At 41.0% G+C, this 19,606-nt stretch overlaps 1 protein-coding gene across 8 annotated transcripts in view; it reads left to right on the forward strand.

Annotated features, from left to right (window-relative positions):
- The window catches only part of IQSEC1 (IQ motif and Sec7 domain ArfGEF 1), a 266,555-nt gene that overhangs the window by 241,775 nt on the left and 5,174 nt on the right, over nucleotides 1-19,606 (forward strand). For 7 of the 8 annotated variants that reach the window (XM_040076675.2, XM_058422297.1, XM_058422298.1 and 4 more), the window contains 9 exons: nucleotides 731-853; nucleotides 1,593-1,759; nucleotides 3,688-3,827; nucleotides 5,313-5,342; nucleotides 6,523-6,648; nucleotides 7,954-8,053; nucleotides 11,294-11,455; nucleotides 12,262-12,438; nucleotides 18,675-18,724. In XM_040076675.2, the coding sequence (XP_039932609.1) occupies nucleotides 731-853; nucleotides 1,593-1,759; nucleotides 3,688-3,827; nucleotides 5,313-5,342; nucleotides 6,523-6,648; nucleotides 7,954-8,053; nucleotides 11,294-11,455; nucleotides 12,262-12,438; nucleotides 18,675-18,724 (1,075 nt within the window). The remainder of the gene's footprint in view (nucleotides 1-730; nucleotides 854-1,592; nucleotides 1,760-3,687; nucleotides 3,828-5,312; nucleotides 5,343-6,522; nucleotides 6,649-7,953; nucleotides 8,054-11,293; nucleotides 11,456-12,261; nucleotides 12,439-18,674; nucleotides 18,725-19,606) is intronic. The other variant, XM_058422301.1, reaches the window with a different exon arrangement.

A 19,606-nucleotide genomic window follows, 5' to 3' on the forward strand; every position in this document is an offset into this window, starting at 1 on the left:
ATGTCTGGTCATTTCAAAACTAAAAGCTAAGCTTAAAGGAAATTTATAAGCCTCTGATGTTAAAGCAGTCTTTAAACAAAGTATTAGAATGACATAGTTCATGTTGCTGATTATATTAAAATGGTTCCCTTTTATTTTTTTTGTCAGCACTGTATTTTCAGAGGAGAAGAGTAATTATTTCTCCATAAATGCTAACTGAAAGTCATGGCAAATGATGGGGAGATGAGAATTACAGTAATAATAAGAGAGTATCCAAACAAGGTCATTTTTTTTTCCTCTGCGTTTAAGAACGTTCCTAGACACGGAGCCATTTGGTACAGATTATTGTGCCTGCTGCAGGCTGCCTGAGATAGGTTATTTTGAACAGTATAAACTATTTGTTATTGTTGGAGGCATTGTGATAGTTGATTGGCCTGGAAGCACAGAACTAATAATTATTTGTGGCAGTGGTACATCGCTTACAATGGTCAGATATTTGTCACTCCAGCAGCTCTTCTGTTAAAAAACACAAGGGTCTGCTCACACGGGCACATTCTCATTGATCTGTTCTTTTCAACCTTCCTTCACAGCTTACCTGCAATTATTGCAATTGCTGCTTAAAGCTTAAAGAACAATTCCATGAATCTCTGTCAGATAGAAAATCGAAAGGTTTTTTCTGTTTCAAAATCTTCCCTTTGGTACTGTGTTGTTAGAAATGAAGAGACACGCTGTGAATCTGTTTTTGTCCTAGCTGTGTGGTGGATGAGATGGACTTCTCCACAATGGAGCTGGATGAAGCACTCAGGAAATTTCAGGCCCACATCCGTGTCCAAGGAGAAGCCCAGAAAGTGGAGCGGCTCATTGAAGCTTTTAGGTAGGACGTGAAATAAATCCCTCAGAAACCTGCTGCTTTGCAGTCAGACTGCAGAACTGGGGAACCTGGGCTTATCCAAGTTACTGTCCTGGTTATTTTCAGTGTCCTCATGAGCCACAAACACTTTGAAATATGTCTTGTTTGGGGGTGGGTTGCTAAATATGGAAGTTTCATTTGCCGGTGGTGTTCGTGTGTGGCATTCATATTAATAGAACTTTCTCTGAAGTTCTTTCTGGCATCAGTTGAAAAGATACTCAAGGATTTCTGAACATTTCTAAGAATATATTTGGATTTAGTAGTTTATATGAGTGGAATTATAAGCCCGTGCACTTTTTAGGGTATGTATACTCCCAACTTTCCATTAAATGCTTCAACAACAGTGGGTGAAAGTGGAGTCACTGATCAGTACTGACACAGGTGTATCCAGAGCAGGGTAAGGTGGAAATCACCACATGGCAGTGAGCCAAGGTCAGTGCTGTGTTCTTACCTGGTGCTGGGGTCTTAATCACTAAAAAAAATGGAATATAAAAGTCATTGTAAAAAGTGAAGTTACAGTGGAAATAGGAACAAACTCCTTGCACGTTCAAGGACTGCCTTATGAAAACACGTGGATGGAAAGCTAAAGCTGTGTCTGGAAAGGGAACAGCAGCTTGCTGAGGCTCTGGAATGCAGCAGGTGGGTTGTTTGGTGAATGTGAGCAGCACCTCCCAGCCCTGACAGCCTCCCCTGGTGTTCCCAGCCAGCGTTACTGCATCTGCAACCCGGGCGTGGTGCGGCAGTTCCGCAACCCCGACACCATCTTCATCCTGGCCTTCGCCATCATCCTGCTCAACACCGACATGTACAGCCCCAACGTCAAACCCGAGCGCAAGATGAAGCTGGAGGACTTCATCAAGAACCTCAGGGGTAAGAGACCCGAAGGGCAAAGCTCCTGAACGCTTTTCCCTGTCGCTGTCCTTGCAGGGGCACCCTGCGTCTTCTGGGAACAACTTCATGCTGCTGTCACCATTTCTGTAACAACAAAACCAGAATTAGTTGTCTAATATTTCATCATTTTTATTACATCTTTCTTGAGTGGATGGATGTATTGTCAGGACCTTTCATTTTAGGACCAGTAAAACCAAAATACTTGCGGTATTTCAGAATTTCAGATCCTGAAAATGAAAGTCCCGGGTTGGTGATTTTACTCCCCGAGATTGATATGAGGCAGCAATGAATAACCTGTGCTTAGCAGATGTTTCAGCTTAGCAAAGTTTAAGTTAGTGCTGAGATTTTATTGCAAAATGCACAGATACTCCAAAGGCCTGAAATGCATCTCCTGGCATAATGCTGCAGTTACATTTGTGGAATTAGACACAGCACATTCTCTCTGAGCTCCAGCGTGCATGCCAGCAGTTTGTTGTTGCAGGCATTTCTGTAACAGGCTACCTTGCTGCAGCTGTAAATCACAAAGGGTAGGCTGTGGAAGGCTTGGCCATGTGGCACAGAACAGAGGTGGTTTCGCTTGCTTCTCTCTGCAAACACATTCTATTTTATCACTGTATTTTTTATGGGAGGAGTTGTTGCACTGGGTGACAAAATATTTTATCTTTGCTCCTGAATGGGAGATAAGAGTTTATTGCTTCAAAACCTGTTTAAAAAAGATAGATGCATCTCCCTGTCCCCAGAAAATCCAGCTTTAAGTCACTTAGTGAAATTGGACTCCTTCCACTGCTATTAAAAATTCAGGATCAAGCATTCAAGACAGAGTGGCATTTGTTAGAACGCTATGCCAATGATAATCACACGGTCCTAAACAGTAATATTGGATCTGGGCTATTTTGTTGATTTATTTTTCCAGAGTAAACAAGTTCTTTTTGAAATCTTATAGGAAATATTGGTTAAATTAATTTTACTGCATTCATAAGGTTCTCGCATAGGAATTTATTTCATGAACAGCATTGAGTAGTATTGAGACAGAGGCAAAATGAAATCATTCTTTTGCTTCCTCACAGGGGTGTATTCCTAGGAGAATGTCATATGGAGGTTTTATTGTCTAAAAAGGAATTTAACTCATTGTAGCTTTAATAAGAAAAGAGAAAACGTGAAAAGAAAAAATCATACAGGAAATCAGCCTTTTTATGTCTTAGTTTTAGATGAGAGTTTTAAAACAAAAAATCCCCAAACCTGAGTGATTCCCATCCGTGCCTTGGTGTATTCACAGCGAGCTTCTAGACCAAAATCAGTGCTTAAATCTTGTTCACACCACTTGTTCTGCCTGGCTGAGGCAGCACAAGGGCACACAGGAGGAGCTGGCTGGCAGCTGGGAAAAACCAGCACAAACATCCACAGGCAGGCAGCGCTGGGAGGGCAGGAAAACAGAGCCTGCCCAGGTTTGTGTCCTCTGCCAGGGTGGGTCAGATCCCTGCTGTAACAGAGCTTGAAACAGAGCCTGCCCAGGTTTGTGTCCTCTGCCAGGGTGGGTCAGATCCCTGCTATAACAGAGCTTGAAACAGAGCCTGCCCAGGTTTGTGTCCTCTGCCAGGATGGGTCAGATCCCTGCTATAACAGAGCTTGAAACAGAGCCTGCCCAGGTTTGTGTCCTCTGCCAGGGTGGGTCAGATCCCTGCTGTAACAGAGCTTGAAACAGAGCCTGCCCAGGTTTGTGTCCTCTGCCAGGGTGGGTCAGATCCCTGCTATAACAGAGCTTGAAACAGAGCCTGCCCAGGTTTGTGTCCTCTGCCAGGGTGGGTCAGATCCCTGCTATAACAGAGCTTGAAACAGAGCCTGCCCAGGTTTGTGTCCTCTGCCAGGGTGGGTCAGATCCCTGCTGTAACAGAGCTTGGTCCCTGCAGGGGTGGATGATGGTGAGGACATCCCGCGGGAGATGCTGATCGGGATCTACGAGCGCATCCGCAAGCGCGAGCTGAAGACCAACGAGGACCACGTGTCCCAGGTGCAGAAGGTGGAGAAGCTCATCGTGGGCAAGAAACCGGTGAGTGCCCTCTGCTCTGCCATGTCTGTGCTGCCCCCCAATACACAGACTGGTCCATGAATGGCAAACAGCAGAAACTGTCAGAATAATTCCCTATAAGGTTCACTTAAATTCTGGGGTATCCATGCAGATGAATTTTGGTTTTGCAGTCACAGGTGACGTGATGATAGGAGCCTTAAAATCCTTTATTGTGAAGCTTTACAATTCTGAAATAGCTGCATTTTAGGCAGTTCTCTTGTTTATTTCCTAAAGAATCAATTTACTTTGTTAATGTGATACTGTAGAGAACTGTATTTCAAAATACACACTGTGAATTACGGCTCCAGAATTTACAAGAGTAACAGAGAAGTTCCCTTCACATCAGCATCTTTGTCACCTGCTCAGCTGCCTCCAAGACCTGGCATTTGTAAGGGGACATGGGATCATTTTATCTCAGGACATACCTGGAAATCCGGTCCCAGGGATTCTGGTGCTGGGTTTGAGCATCCAAAGATAGGATTGCTGTGGGAGAAGTCCTGAAATATTTTGCTATACAAGTGAATCCTCAAAGCATCCGTTGGAAAAGGAGAGAGAAAAGAAAGGCCACAGCATTTTGCTTCTGATTAAGGAGCCACAGAGGTTTTAAGACCAGTATTTTCCAAGCTAGAAAAGGTAGAGAGGGAGCAGTGGATGCTCAGCCTTCCTGAATTCAAACCTTCATGTCAGTAGTCATAAAGACAGCCAAGAACAAAGGCAAAAAATCCTAGACTTGCATGGTTTGAAGCCATGTATCTGTTTTTTATCAGCTCCAGGAAACTTAGCTGCAGCAGGGTCTGATGGGCTGGGGGATTTGTTCTTGAGGAAAAGAACGTGGATCTCAAGATTCTCCCTGTTACTGTTAAAGGGCTTTGAATTGTAATCTCTTCTCAAACAAGCCTTAGTCAGAGTATGGGGGAGGGGAATGAGGGACCACCAAAAATCTAATTTTGGTCTATTTCTAGTAAAGAACACGCTGAGGAGATCTCTTTGGAGAAGCAGCGGAGAGAAAGCAAAACTTTTTTAAAAGCTTGTACCTATTTTTGAGAAGAAGGGAAATAAATATTCTGAAGTCAGTATTCAGGCACTTAATATGAAACTTTTTTTTTGTAATTGGGGATTTAGGTTTATATATAGTCTTCTGTGGGAGATGGGTTTTTTTCCATGTTTCTTTTTTTATCCAGACATGTGGCAATTCAAATCCGAAAACTAATCCTGACCTTGTAAATTAAATGGGATTAAGAAAACAATGCCCTTGGTGGAGCTCTAGCTTGAAGGATTCTTCTGGTGGGAGACTTTTTAACTGTGTGCAAGGAAATTAGGGAAACAGGCAAGAGCCTTTATTGATAGCTGTTTGTTTTTACTTTGTAGGCATTTAGTGATAGTCAGAGCGTGCCATGTTTACTTGCTAGGATACAGTTCTGTGTTTCTCTGAAGTTTAATCAACTTGTATGTGTCTTTCTACTGTAGATCGGATCTCTGCACCATGGACTTGGTTGTGTAGGTATTTCTCTCCTACTCCTTCAAAATTTATAGTCACTGTAACTGGCAGCATTTTCCTAAACTGGAAATAAGACGTTCTGTTGCATTTTAAATTTTTAAAATAACTGATGTTCTTTCAGGAAACATTTTCTTTGTGTTATAGTAAAAACTCTCCAAAGTATAAAGATACTTTTCATACCAATTTATTTCCCAGAGGCTGCTTACTTTATTGCCAAGGGTCTTCTAGATCTTTTTAATATACTGTTTATTTATTTGAAATATTATTATCACAGTAGAAATTAGCCAGTAAAGAATAAACAAATAATTAAAACCGCAGTTTGCACCTCACCTTTCCACCTGAGTTATGGTGTGTTTATTCTTTCTGGTCCTTTTGAGAATTGAATGATACTCTGGAAAGATACTGCCAGTTAAAGTTCACTTCTGAATGGTGGATGAACATTGAAAATATTGATTCCCAATGTAAATTATAGGCATGGTCAGTAATAAAGCTAAAACTGTTCTTATAATGCACCAGTTTATGGATTTTTTTGGTGTTGTTAACGAGATCTCATCATTTGCATTTGAAAGAAATTAAGTCTCGCTCGGCAGCTTCAGATACACCTTCAGCAGACATCTCCAATACAAAAATGGAAACTCAGTCGTGATTTTCTTGCTAGCTTGAGAAAATCAGACAGATTGAAAATGCATTTGCTTTGTCCTGATGTCACCGTTTTCTTGGTATTAGGGAATGAACAGATTGAATTTACTCAGTGGCTGACAAAAAGCAACCTACAGCATCTCACAAAAGCTAAACTTGCTTTGCATCCTTTTTTCTGGTAATAAAAATGCTCATGGAAGCAACCATCCCTTGCTTTGAGCTTCTACTCTGGTTAATCTCAAGTTCTTTCACATTTCTATCGTTTCACAAAATAAAACTCTATCCCCAGCAGAGTTCCCATCCTGTGTGGGAGGCAGGCTGTTAGAGAGCATTTCAGAGAACTTTGATGAAGTTTGAATGTCCTGCAAGTTTGTGGCATAAACTCCTTACGTCCCTGTTGTTGGTCCTTTGATGAAAAGGTCTACTGATCTTGGAGGCAGAAATATTTGAAGTATTAAAGAAAAAAGATTCTGTGTATAAAAAATGCTCTTTCATAGCTAAACGTTGTTGCATGAGTTAAGAATTTTTGTATTATTGCAGGTGCTCTCTCTCCCCCACCGGAGACTTGTTTGCTACTGTAGGCTGTTTGAAGTTCCAGATCCAAATAAACCTCAGAAGCTTGGACTGCACCAACGAGAAATATTTTTATTTAATGATCTTCTAGTGGTATGTATTTCCAGGCAGAGAGAACGAGGCGTTCAGAAATCATATCTCCCATGAAATCACTGGCAATGAAGTCCATGAGCATTCCTAAAAATAAATATGTGGTACCCTGTATTCCAACAATCCTGGAATGATTAAGAGATTTATATATATATATATATATATATATATATATTTTTTTTTTTTTAATTCTGTATAATTTGCTTTTAAACTGAAGTCTTTTGTTGATGGCCACACTCTGTAAGAAGGTATTTGGTGCAGTAGCTTTTACTGTAGAGAAAATAACCTCACCTCCAGTTCACCCATTGCCCTAAAGGATAAACAGAGACATTATTTATTCAGTGAATAATGAATTCAAGGTACTTGTGGAAAACCAAAATTACATCCTACTTTGTATTCCCCAGATGTTCTATAAACTGTTTGTGCGCTGAAATAGGAATGGGATCCGTTGAAATAGATTTTACAGCTGACTTTAGTTTTTAGCGTGCACTTCCCCTCACAGACTTTGACTTGAGTCAGTCTTCTGAAAACCAGACACACAGAACTCAGGACAGCTTGGAATTATTTGGTTGATTTACTCTTGAAAATAGGGAAATTTGTTGCACTCCATTTGGAATGCACTTGGCTGTTACCTGAGAACTGAGGACTACACTAAGTTCTTTCATATTTTGTCAGGAAAAAGACACACCTCATCTACCCAGTTTTATTGTGTGTGGTGTTTTACCACAATACCTGCAGACCTTAAAACCAGGAATTAAATAAAAAACATTAATCCTTTTGCTTCTGAGTATAACCTAGGAGTTGTAAATGGAAGCCTGAGTGGAAACTGATGGAACATTGTTTTCTGCTATTTTTTTATTACTCAGATATCAGTAGTTTTATCAAATTGGGGAATAATACAGACCAAATTTGTCAGTGTGGTAGCACTTAAATTTGGGGGCTTTAAGGGTAACTGAAATGTATTTTCATTTTTTGCTGGCATAGAAAGGATGCAGGGTTATTTTTTGGTTTTGGAATTTCAAGTAGAGTTCTGAAGGAGAGAGAACACAAAGGCTTTGTGTCTGGGTAAAATATTAACCCTTCTGCTTTAGAGAGATGATGCTGCAGAGCTTCAGTTTTTTCAGCAGCAGGAGATTAAATACAGCATTTAAAAAAATGGAAAAAGTGACAAGTGGATTTTTTCTGACAGATTTGTAACTTTCTTTTAAATAAAATGTTTTCTCTTATGCTAATTCTTCAGAGCAGTAATTTTCCACAGGCACATTTGGTAGAAGGAATATTTCACTTTGTTTATCTGGTACCTTTCAGGTGACCAAGATTTTTCAGAAGAAGAAGAACTCTGTTACATACAGTTTTCGACAGTCCTTTTCCCTCTATGGAATGCAAGTTCTTCTCTTTGAGAACCAGTGTAAGTCCTTCCTCTCTTTAGAGGATCCCTCTGTTCATAAATGAAACAAACATGGTGTAAGTGAAAGAGATGGACAGGACTTGATTCTGAGTTTAGGAATAAAATTGCTCTGGATTTAACTGAGTTCTAAAGTTTAAAACAGGATGCTGTCAGTATAGAAAACAGAGATTTTTGGTTGTAGCCGAATCTCCCCAAATGTGTTTGTGATTACTTGTAAAGAATAAAAGGATTGCCAAGAAACAAACACATCTGTTGCTGGTACAATTAGCTGGAACTGAGTGATAATAAATAATGAATCTTACAATGATATCTGTAATTCAAAACTGTTTAATTTATTTTCCTGATTTATGGCTTAACTTTGCCTAGATAATGGATGCTACATCAAATTTAAACACAAAGCATAAACTTTCATTTTCTGACACCTTTTATTTATGACTTACAGTCTGCATCAGTGCAATATTCTTTTTATCTTTAGTGCTTCTTAGGAGACAAAACCCCAAATAAAATAAAAAACCCTAAAATCCAGCTTCTAAGCCCAAACACAGCATCAGTAGTGACAGCAGAGTTGTTTGTATGGTACACAGGGGGACAGCCTGACTGAATTCATGGTTTGTGAGCAAACCTTCACCCCAGATAAATTGGGTAGAGCCCAGGGTGAGCTGCAGTAGTTCCTCTGCTTTTCTGGCATGGAAGGTTCTTAGTTTTGCCTTCTTCTTGAGAATATGCTCCCTAAAAATCCATTGCTGTGACTGAGGCAAAGCCTCTGGAGATTTCCAGAGGGAAGGTTTTGCAGAGCTCACAGCAGCTCTGTAGCCCACAGATTATTTCTGTGCTTACACATGCATTCTCTCTCTCTTGTGAACACATTATGTGACATAAAAGTCCCTTTTGGAGAGGAAGGCCAAATACGTCTATCCTGGATTCTACTAAAAACAGAAGGATTTTTAATTCTCTGATGCCATGTTAAATGAAACATATTTTAAAAATACAAGCATGCTAAGTAGAAACACTAATCAAATAAATTTAAAAATATCTGTAGTGAAACAAGAAGTAAAGGATTGGATTCCTCCCAGTGAACTGGAGGCATTTTAACTGAGGCACTTCAGGAGGGCTTCTGAGTTGAATTCACTGCAGTGAATCAGTGAACAGTCTGTACTCTAATATTGGTGCCTCTTAGGTGGGATGCACAATTTTCCAGTCGGGAAAGACGTGTTTGTCCCCTTTGATTTGTAAAATTCGGTATTCTTGGTCTCCCCTGTCCCCAGCAAGCTTTGGGCTGTTTTGGCCAGATTCACAGTAACTCTGTGTGGAGCAGCTGTGCTCTGGTTTCAAGGGAATAAAAGTCAGTGTTGCTAAAGCAGAAGCAACAAAAATATTGGTCTGGCTGCTGGTGAGGTTGAACAAATGACTGGCACTGGTGACAGAAGAATTGACTTTCAATGATAGAAGTCAATTATGTTGAGGGATGGATGAGCTCCAAAAGGGAAAACAATGTCACATATCTCCAGTAAATAAACAGGCCATAAGGAAAGTATATTTACCATTTTCACTCAAAATCACTAACAAAATATAGAAGGGGAGCTGATCACTTAGGAGAGAGTGTGACTGAAACCAGGAAATCCTGATGTGGGGGTTTCCTGATCAATGCAGAGGAGAGACGTACCTCTGGTAAGAGAATATATATGTTTATTGTATGGAAATTCTTTCTTGGCTCATATGTGGGGGCAGCCCCAGTGACTTTGGGGTTGTCAGGTTTCCTTGTTTGGTTTTGTAAACATTTTTATTCTTTTCCCTGGAGTGGTGCAGAGCTGTTTGTTACATTCCCTGTGCCAATGTTCCCAACATCCCACCGGAGCCTGCCCAGCACTGGGTCCCTTTGGCTGTTCTGTGTCAGGTGTTGACAGCAAATCCCAGCAAAACTCCCAAATCCTTCCTCCCTCCTTCCCCTCTAGGACCATTTGAGCTTCAGGGCAGTTGCTCCATTTTTTCCTGAGGATTGTAAATGGACTTGCTTCGCTTTTAGTTGCAGCTTTGATTTGGGAGTTTAGGTACCCTAAAAAAAGCCAAAGTTAAGGTATCCTAAAAAAGCCCAAGTTAAGGTACCCTAAAAAAGCCAAAGTTGAGGTATCCTAAAAAAAGCCAAAGTTTAGGTACCCTAAAAAAAGCCAAAGTTAAGGTATCCTAAAAAAGCCAAGCACGTGCAGTGGTTTCTCAATAGTTGAAGTCTTGTTGAAACCTCATGGCTTTGAGGGAGAGGAGTGCCTCACTTCATCTGCTGGCTCTTGAGGGAGGGAGGTTTTAATACGTGAGAGCCCTTGAGCTTGGGCTCAAATACTGAAGTAAATATTTGAGAGCTTTAGCAAACCATGAGGGGAAGGCAGCTGAGTGAAAGGAAACATTGAGTTAAAATGCACACGTGGAGGTTTGCTGACACCCAGTGCTCCAGGTCTGTGCTTCAAGCAAAGACTAATTTGTTTCCTACAGCAGAATCTATTTGCATCCTGAGTATCTTTCTGTAAATGAACCTTCTGTCCCAACCAGGAGATAGTTTAGACCAGCTGTTAAAATTTCAGAAGTACACCTAGAAAAGAGGCAAAGACAGTTTCCTAAAAAATCTGCCTTTTATTATTAAAAGTCCATAATATGGTCAAAAAACCAAATCAGTCCTTTTACTTCTCCAGTATGTGATGTCACAGATACTTTTAACTTTATCTGAAAAAAAAAAAAAAAAAAAGGAAAGTAGGATGTATAGGGAACACAGTCCAATAGGAGATACTAAATCTGTACCTGTTTGTGTGTTTGTCTTCCTGCAAACGGTGAGTTAAAAGTAAAAAACAATTTGTAGCTTTTCAAATGTCTTCAAGTAGCCTTTACACTCAGCAAACTTCTGGTCACAAGTGGGTAAGTTAGCTGGTGGGATCTGTTCCATGAAAGAAAAGTTATCCCCTTAGCTTTTTCCTTTTTCTCCTGCTGTTTTTGATATATTTTGTATATTGTACCTTAAGGGTAGCAGCTACATAAAGATATCTCTCGATATTTGTTCAGTATTTGGCAGTTAAGCTGTTCCAGTGTACCTAAGGGATTTTTATTCTAACTTTGTGCTGTCAGACTTTTATTTCTCGGACTTTGTATCCTCTGTGGTAATATTAGTAAAACACTTTCAGTCTTGGTGGGTACTTTTTTTAAAAGAAAAGTAATTGTAATAATCAGAGCTTAGTTTTTCTTGCGTTTTTCTTCCAGATTACCCCAATGGCATTCGGCTCACGTCAGCTGTTCCAGGAGCAGATATCAAAGTACTCATAAATTTCAATGCACCAAATCCTCAGGACAGGAAGAAGTTTACAGATGATTTGAGGGAATCGATTGCAGAAGTTCAAGAAATGGAAAAGCACAGAATAGAGTGTAAGTACAAAGGTACATATAATAGAGCATTTTCCAGCTAATCGAAATAAGAAAATTCTGAATATGTGTATAACACATTAGAACTCCCTAAGAGTTCAAAATAATGTGGCTTTTTCCATGACTTTGCCTCGAGAAGGAGGAAAAAACCAATAATGTCTTAAGCCCCAGCTGAGTTCATTGACTCCTGTTTACTGCAGTGTAGCTGCAGTGGGATTTATCCTGGACAGGCTGCAAATAACAATGGACAGAGGAGAGCTGGGTCTGTGATTTGTAGCATAAATGACTGTAAGAGTTTTAGGGATAATGTGGACAGAAGAGAGCTGGATCTCTGATTTGCAGTAAAAATTCCAGTAAGATTTTAGGGATAATGTGGACAGAGGAGGGCTGGATCTCTGATTTGCAGTAAAAATTCCAGTAAGATTTTGGGGATAATGTGGACAGAGGAGGGCTGGATCTGTGATTTGTATCGTAAATCGCATCAAGGATTTTAGGCGTAATTTACCTCACGCTGAAATTCCCAATGCTGGCCCTTCCAACGAGCTTCACTGAATTTGTCTTCATTTCCACGTTGCAATTCCTGTGGTCAGTAAGGAAGCCGTGGTCCCAACTGATACATTTTGCTGGTAGTCCCGTGAGTACAGCATGAAATGCCAATCCCGTTTTTCCAGAAGAGGCCCTGACCCACATCCAGCTGTTACCAGAGGGGCGAAGCCGCTCTCCGGCTCTCGCTCCCCTACAGACACAGGGATGCTCTCTGTTCTGTCCCGACGAACACCAGCTGAAAAAACGCCCCGTGTGTGTTGCAGCCGAGCTGGAGAAGCAGAAGGGCGTGGTTCGTCCCAGCATGTCGCAGTGCTCCAGCCTGAAGAAGGACTCAGGGAACGGGAGCCTGCCCAGGGCGTGCCTGGATGACAGCTACGCGGGGGGCGAGGGGCTGAAGCGGAGCGCGCTCAGCTCCTCCCTGCGGGACCTGTCAGAAGCAGGTAAGCGCTGCCTCTCCTCCCTGGCTCTCTGCATGCACGCCTGCCTCCGCCAAGCAAAGCTCGCTCTCAGCCTCCACAAATAGCGGGCTTGGAATCTCACACTCCCAAACAGCTCCTTCCCCTCCCGGCTCCTGGTTAATTTCTGTTTGTTTTTTATTTTTTATTTTATGACCCTTGTTCTGTTAGAAAATATTAATATAGAAACTTTTAAAGGACAGTGAAGACAGAGGAAAAACTGTAAGTTTTTATTAAAGCAGAAGTTATTGACTTGTGCTAGGAGTAATTCACTTGGTTTTCCTTTCTTTTTTTTTGTTTTTCCATCTCCTTTGCTTTTCCGCCCTCCTAGAGTAGGCCTAGAAAGGGAAGGGAAGCTCCTGGTCTCTGTGTAACGAGCGCTTTGTGTGTATTCTGTGTTACCACCCGGATGAATGAAATTCAGTGAAGCCCTTCTAAAAACTTTCTAGAGCTGCGTAACTCGGTGTGTCCCTGGTGCTCTTCTCTTGGTTTGTAACTCTGACACAGTCCCTAATTCTTGCCAAAAGAGGTTGTTGTGAAGTACTCTTGACAACAGAACCAAAGAAGCCCTGGTGGACAAGAATACTGTTAACCCACAAAGCCACTGATGTGTCTTAAGTTTTATTAGCTGATTAAAGACTGGAAAGCAGTGGCAGTGTGATTTTTTTTAGCCAAAGCGAGCCAGGGGAAGTTGGGCATGTTTTAATTTAATGGTTTGCCTCACACCTGGCATAGCCATGTAATCTTTCAGTGTTAAAAGATTCCTGTCAATGACAAGAGCTCTTCTCTGAGCACCATGTCCACTGTTCAGAAAGCACTTCCAGGGACAGTAGCAGCTCTTTTTTTTTTTTTTTTAATTATTTGTTTTTTAGTTCATAGGCTGTGTTGAAAATTCTGCTTTGTTCTTTCAGTTGCAGTGATGATGTACAGTGTAGTCATAATTTCAGTATTCTGTATGTCTTTGGTAGTAGACACTACTTACCTATTTCCTTTTTTTTTTTTTTTAACTAAATAAGATATTTTAGCTATGTTGCAATAAATAAAATTGTTGTAAACGGAAATGATAGCCTGTGTTTTGTGGGTATATGTATGTGCATACAAATATGTAGAGAGTGAGCTCTTTCAATTCTTTTCTTCTCTGTTTAGGCTTTCATACTCACATCTCCATGTGCTTCATTAAAAAGACTTAGGCCCTTGATCCAAAATCAGGCTGAAGCTGAATATTGGTGCTTGCTCGGCTCCAGTGGATTTTAGATCGAGCCCTAGTCTTCACCACTCTTATCTCTCAGATTTGAGGATACTTCATCGTCCTTTTCCGTTGTTTTGGTTTTATTTCATTAGAATGAGAACTACCATATTGTTAATATGTGAGTTCAGTGGGTATCTGTACCCCTAAATGTGATTTCTGATTAATTTTTTCATTCCATCAGAATTACTCATCCCTGTCTTTCAAACGCTGCCATCTATTTGAATTCATATTACGGGTTTAATTCAACAAACCAGCATTTGTAATCACAAACACATTTCACAGGGCATGCCTACAACTGGCATGCTTATTACTGAAAATAACCTTTCTCCATGACAAAAAGTACAAATCACTCACAGACTGCAGGGTTTATCAATGAGTTTGTTAAACCCAACTAAACTTAATTTTAACTTGAAATAGTTGAGAATTATGGAGAGCTTCTGTTTGGTCTTGTGCAGTGCGACTGACTTGAGAAATGACCTGCCTGTTATTTGCTTTGTTATTTGGTGGAGTGACTTCAGGGAGATGATCCGTATCTTTCCTGCCTTCTCTCAGGGAATAGCTTGCATGGGAGGCTAATTTTATTTTTAATGTGGGAGAGAGCTGATCCATAGAAAAGCAAAGAAATCACTTTCAGCCAGGAAGATACTGCACCCCAGTGATAATCCCATATTAAATTGCTTCTCAGAAACAGGACTGAGTTAGGTTGCCTCGAATCCTTTTGTGGATGAAACACAGGATCAACAAGGAGGAGGAACAGGAGTGTGTGGGCCTGTAGGAAAGTGGATTTTTTGAGAGACCCTTTCTACATTTCATCTGAAATAAATCTAACAAACATGAGAAAATGGCCTGGTTGCATATTTATGCAGGAAGGCAGGTAAATGTCCAATTAACATTGCAAACCCAAAATTTTAACTGCTTATTCAGTGAAGGGAAAGGTGACTGAACAGCATTTGGCTGCACAGGTAGATGACAGAACTATTCAGGAAAACAAGCCATTGCTGTCCCCCAGACATCCCAGTCAACAGAGGTGTGGAAAGTGACCTTAAATTCCTCTGAGTGACGATTCAGAAGCTTCTGAGAGCTGACAAACGCCGACACTCTGACTGATTCTGCCTCCTGAGCTGGAAATGCACAGAAAAGCAGGATTTGTCCATCAGGAATCCTTTCCTGAGGGTGGTTCCATGCGTTTGTCACAACAGCTCAACTCCCAGCTGTGGAAGGGGTGTGCTGAGGCTCTCTTCATCTGAGAGATGCTGTTCTTCCTTGTGGATTGACAGTTCTTTCCATGGAATATAAAACAGAATGTGGCATCCAAGTGTTCCAAGATGCGAATATGTCAAAAATAGTTAGCGCTTTATTTTTCTCTGAAGAGAAATGTATCGTTTTTATTGCACATTCTTGAGCTATAGTCAAGGAAGAACTGAATTTATTTGTTCCAGACTTTGAAATTCTTAATTTATATTAAAATATTAGAAGCCAGACAAATTTTAATGCATGTAAAGCTGAGTTTTATGAGTTTATAGAAAGATGGGAAAAGTGTGATGTCCCCTTGTGGCCACTGTTCCACAGGAAGAATGATTTGGTCACTAAAACAGAGCAGGAAGGATTGGACTGGTTGTGCTTCCCTTTCTGTTCCTCCCACTTTTCTGGACTGATTTTGGGTTCTTTAATGTGAATTCCAGCCACTTGGAGTTGCTGGGGGACCCATTGCTTTTACATTGAGTTCACAGTGGGATTCAAACTTTATTCCCACATCCCTAACCTGTAAGGTGGGAGTAATATTTACACACTGAACTGGTTTAAAAATTGCAATTTACGTGTTTGCCCCAGTATTCCACAACTGGCACAGCCAGGTGGTGCTGCCCAAGTGAGGGTGGTGCAGTGGTTCCTTTCACTGGGAGCTGGCCTTGTCTGAAACGGCCACAGACCAAAAAAGATTGCTTCAAAACCAAACAAAAAGTATTCCCCGGATCAACATAATTGTTTCACTGTGAGATCTTAAGACTGTGCTTTTCTGTTTCACACAGAAAAGAAGATGAAAATGTGAAGGAGACAAAGAATCTTTTCCCCCCTCAAAAGTGGTCTCTCTAATAATTGGAGAGAGTAATATAATTAAAAACTTTTTTTCCAATTTTTTTTCCCCGAGACACACGAAGCCAGATCATAATACAGTGTTTAGCTATCAATTATCTCACTGGCCCAGAAGAGTTTCAAGAACTACAGAGCAGCAGTGGGCAATATTTCCATGTACTGAGCTGATCTGCAGCCTGAGCTGTGAGATCACCACACATCCTGTGATGTGTCCTGCACACATCCATTCTGCAAGGTGCAATGGCTTTTATTAAGGAGGCTCAATTTTCTTTTGGCATAGTTTAGTTTGTAAAAATCTTGTAATCACTTCATATTTCTGCTGTAAATTTGAAATATCCTTGGCCCCATATAATGCATGTTCATATATGGGACATACATTTGTGTAAGTTAAAGATATTTCTTACAAGGAATATTCATATCTAACAGATAAGGTTAAATTCATTGAAATTTAATTTTATAAAATAAATTAAAGCCCACTGTAACAGCCTTAAAAAATTAAAGTAAGCATAATATATTAAGCAAAACTAATCTTCAGATTTGACAAATACCACCTTGCTTTATACCACAGCTGCTAATAATCCTGCTTAGATGCAATTCTAGTCGAGAGTCACCATTTCCCTGAGATGCATGTGAAGGCTGGAGCTCTAGAGAGGCATTTCTGGGATGGGATGCCATCCCAAAGACCAGGGAACTGTCTGGAATAAACACACATTGGCAGGGGGAATGCTCCAGGGGATTTACTGAGCAGCCTTCCCATCACACCGCATGTCAGCACGGAATTGGGTTCAGTTTGTTTTTAAGAAAAGGAACGAGGCCTCTGTACAGCGATAGTGCCTATCTGAGGGAAATTACAGGCATTTTAAGCAGGATTTTTCTGTTTGTTCTTGGCTTTGCAAGTACTGCTCTGCCCTGAAGTTATTCTGAGCAAAATTCCATCTGTCGCTCTCTGTCCGTATTTACTGTGTCCGTGGTTATTTGATCAGACTGTGACTCCTGCCATATGCAAAAGGCATTGGATTGTTGTGTTTTCCTTCATTTTTGGCCACGTTTAATGCCCCGTGTCAGCTCTCAGTCTTATTTGCAACCCTGACTGCTAAGTTCCGAGGTGGCTGCCGCAGTGTGTTTGCATCAGCAAGCGAGAGTGATTTGAGTGTTAATCAGTACTAATCCCGTTATCAGAGCAGAAAAATATCCAAGCCTGACTGGGAGTCAAAATAAGGGATTATCAAACCCAGTTTTTCTTGGGGGGCTCATAAGATAGTACAGCGCTGGTTTGGCTGAGGCTAAAACTGCAGCAGGAGGTGAAGCGGCAAAATTTGACAAAGAGCCCGTCCAGGGGAGTTGTTCCAAATCCCAATGAATTTTACAAGTCAAACACAACACCTTGACCGCAGACGCCTTCCCCTCAATTTAATGTCACTGCAGAGGGCTTTGTACTGGGGAGCAACTCTTTATAAGAGGGGAAAATGTTCCAGTAGCCTGGAACTGTAGCTCTCAAGACAAACTTGTTTCTGGTCAGTGTCCTGTGACCAACCAGGTCAACGTTATGCTTCTAGATCCAGCAGGAGGTAGTTTTTGATCATACTGATCCTTTGGGTAGCCTGAGTCGTCCTGTGAGCAGTTCCAGTGCTCCCTGCTTCTGATCCCAGGTGCTTTTGGGGTGTCTGTGATGAGGATACGTCACTAATTGGTTCAGTGATGCTGAAATCCTCACATTCTCCCCCAAAGCCACCTCTCAGAGTAGAAGATTCTGAAGGCAGCAATGCGCCGAGGCAGGGTGGAGATTGTCTTTGATATTTGGCCTTGCAGGAAAGGGAGGAGAGAGTGCTGAGAAAGCTTTGGTTTCTAAAGCCCTGCAGATTTTAGGGAAGCTCTGAGCACCTGAGGGCTCCTCAAAGCTCAGCTTTGTTCCTGCACCCTGCCGGGAAAGCATTCTGGAACTTTGCGAAGCAAAGCTCCACAGGCTGTCTTCTAAATATCCCTATTTCCACTGCAGCCAGATGCTATTTTCTCTGCTGTGAGGTGAGAAAGAAAATCTGGGATCCTGTGTCCTATACAGCCACTGAGGCCTTCTGGCTCTTTAGGCAAACAGTCTGGAGTTTGGCCCGTGGGTTTAGGCAAAAGTCTTTGCAATTTGAGGCTGTTGGAGTACAAACCCAACACGCTTTAAAGACAAAGCACTGCACAGCTAAACAAACAAAATCTAGCCATAATGTCAAGACAGATTCCAGATTTACTGATCAAAAATTAAGTTTAGTTTTTCTTTTAAACCTCATGAAAGAAGATTGTATGAAATCCACTGAGGTTCAAAGCTGAAATTGCAATGATAAAATCGATGAAATGATAAAACTGATGAAGTGATAGAACTGACGAAGTGATAAAATCGATGAAATTATAAAACCGATGAAGTGATAAAATTGATGAAGTGATAAAACCGATGCCCCTCACAGTGCCCCATACTGAAGTTCAGAATATTTCAACATTAAATTTTGCATTTAAGCTAATGCCACCCCACAAGCACATCTCAGTGTTTAAAGAAAAAAACCCTTCATGGCCGATTAGATCCCAGGAAACCAAACCATTTAAAATCGTTGCTGCTCAGCATCACAACCGCAGCACTAAACCCAGCTGCTCAAACACACGTACCTCAAGAACTGTGCAAATCTACAAAACGACAACAACAACAAAAAAATCCCACCCCGCTCGTGCGAATCGATTCCCAACAAGAACAACAACAACCCTCCAAATTACCACTCAGCCCCTAAAAAGCCAGGCAGGTGCAGGGAGCTGCTGTCCCTGCTGGCCCTAAAGCTGTGGGGTTGTGTGGCCGGCGCCGGTCGTGTCGCAGTCTCTAATCTCTGCTGTTGCATGTCCTGGGCAGGCAAGCGTGGGCGACGCAGCAGTGCAGGATCGCTAGACAGCAATATGGAAGTAAGTAGGAAGCTCCTGATGTCTAGCTGGATGTGATGATGTGCATTTCAAACCTTTCTTTTATATACATACATATTTTTTTGCTCTTTTTTCTTCTAACATATATATATATATATATATATAACCTGCCTGCCACGAATAAAATGCATGCCTAGGCTACTCACTCTGTATTCTTCCGGCTTACAAAGCACTGACAGCTTGTTTTAGAGCAATGCCATTTTTGGTTTGAGCTAACCTTGTTCCCTTTGTTCCTGCAAGCATGGTTAAATGGATATGATGTGTCCTTTTGCCACCATTTCAGTCTGGTCCCAGCTTAAAAGCCCACTTGCTCTTTGTTACCAAGTACACTGTTCTTGCTGTTTGATATTTAGCTACAACTCTTGACTGTCATGCTCAACCATCCCCATTGCTTATTTTCGAGTTCAATTGCTAAATGTATGCAGTCATGACACCATGGAATTGCACAGATAGGGCATGGGAGGATAAAAAAAAATATTCAGATAGGTGAATTCAATGTGGATTTCATGAGATTTCATTCATCTTCAAACCATTTATATAAACTGTTCATGTCTCTGAATTCAGCTTGCAGATTTTTTCTTTTTTCTTTTTTTTTTCTTTTTCCTTTTTTTTTTTGTGTTTGCTTTAGGTAGATTGCAGTTTAAATTTAGCACACTTCGCCTAAGTACTGTTGTGTCCCATAACTCTTTAAAAATACAAACCCTGAACTTCCAGCAATTAAATTCCAGGCTAAATAACAGGGAATGTTGGACCACAGGTCAGAATAATACAAGCACATAGAAATCTTAGTGGCAAAAACAGTATGGTTCCATTTATCACAAAATGCAGAAGTAGGACTGAGAAGCAGCACTGTCACGTATAGTA

This window comes from Hirundo rustica, chromosome 12 (assembly GCF_015227805.2).
Source record: "Hirundo rustica isolate bHirRus1 chromosome 12, bHirRus1.pri.v3, whole genome shotgun sequence".
In the NCBI taxonomy this organism is placed as follows: domain Eukaryota; kingdom Metazoa; phylum Chordata; class Aves; order Passeriformes; family Hirundinidae; genus Hirundo; species Hirundo rustica.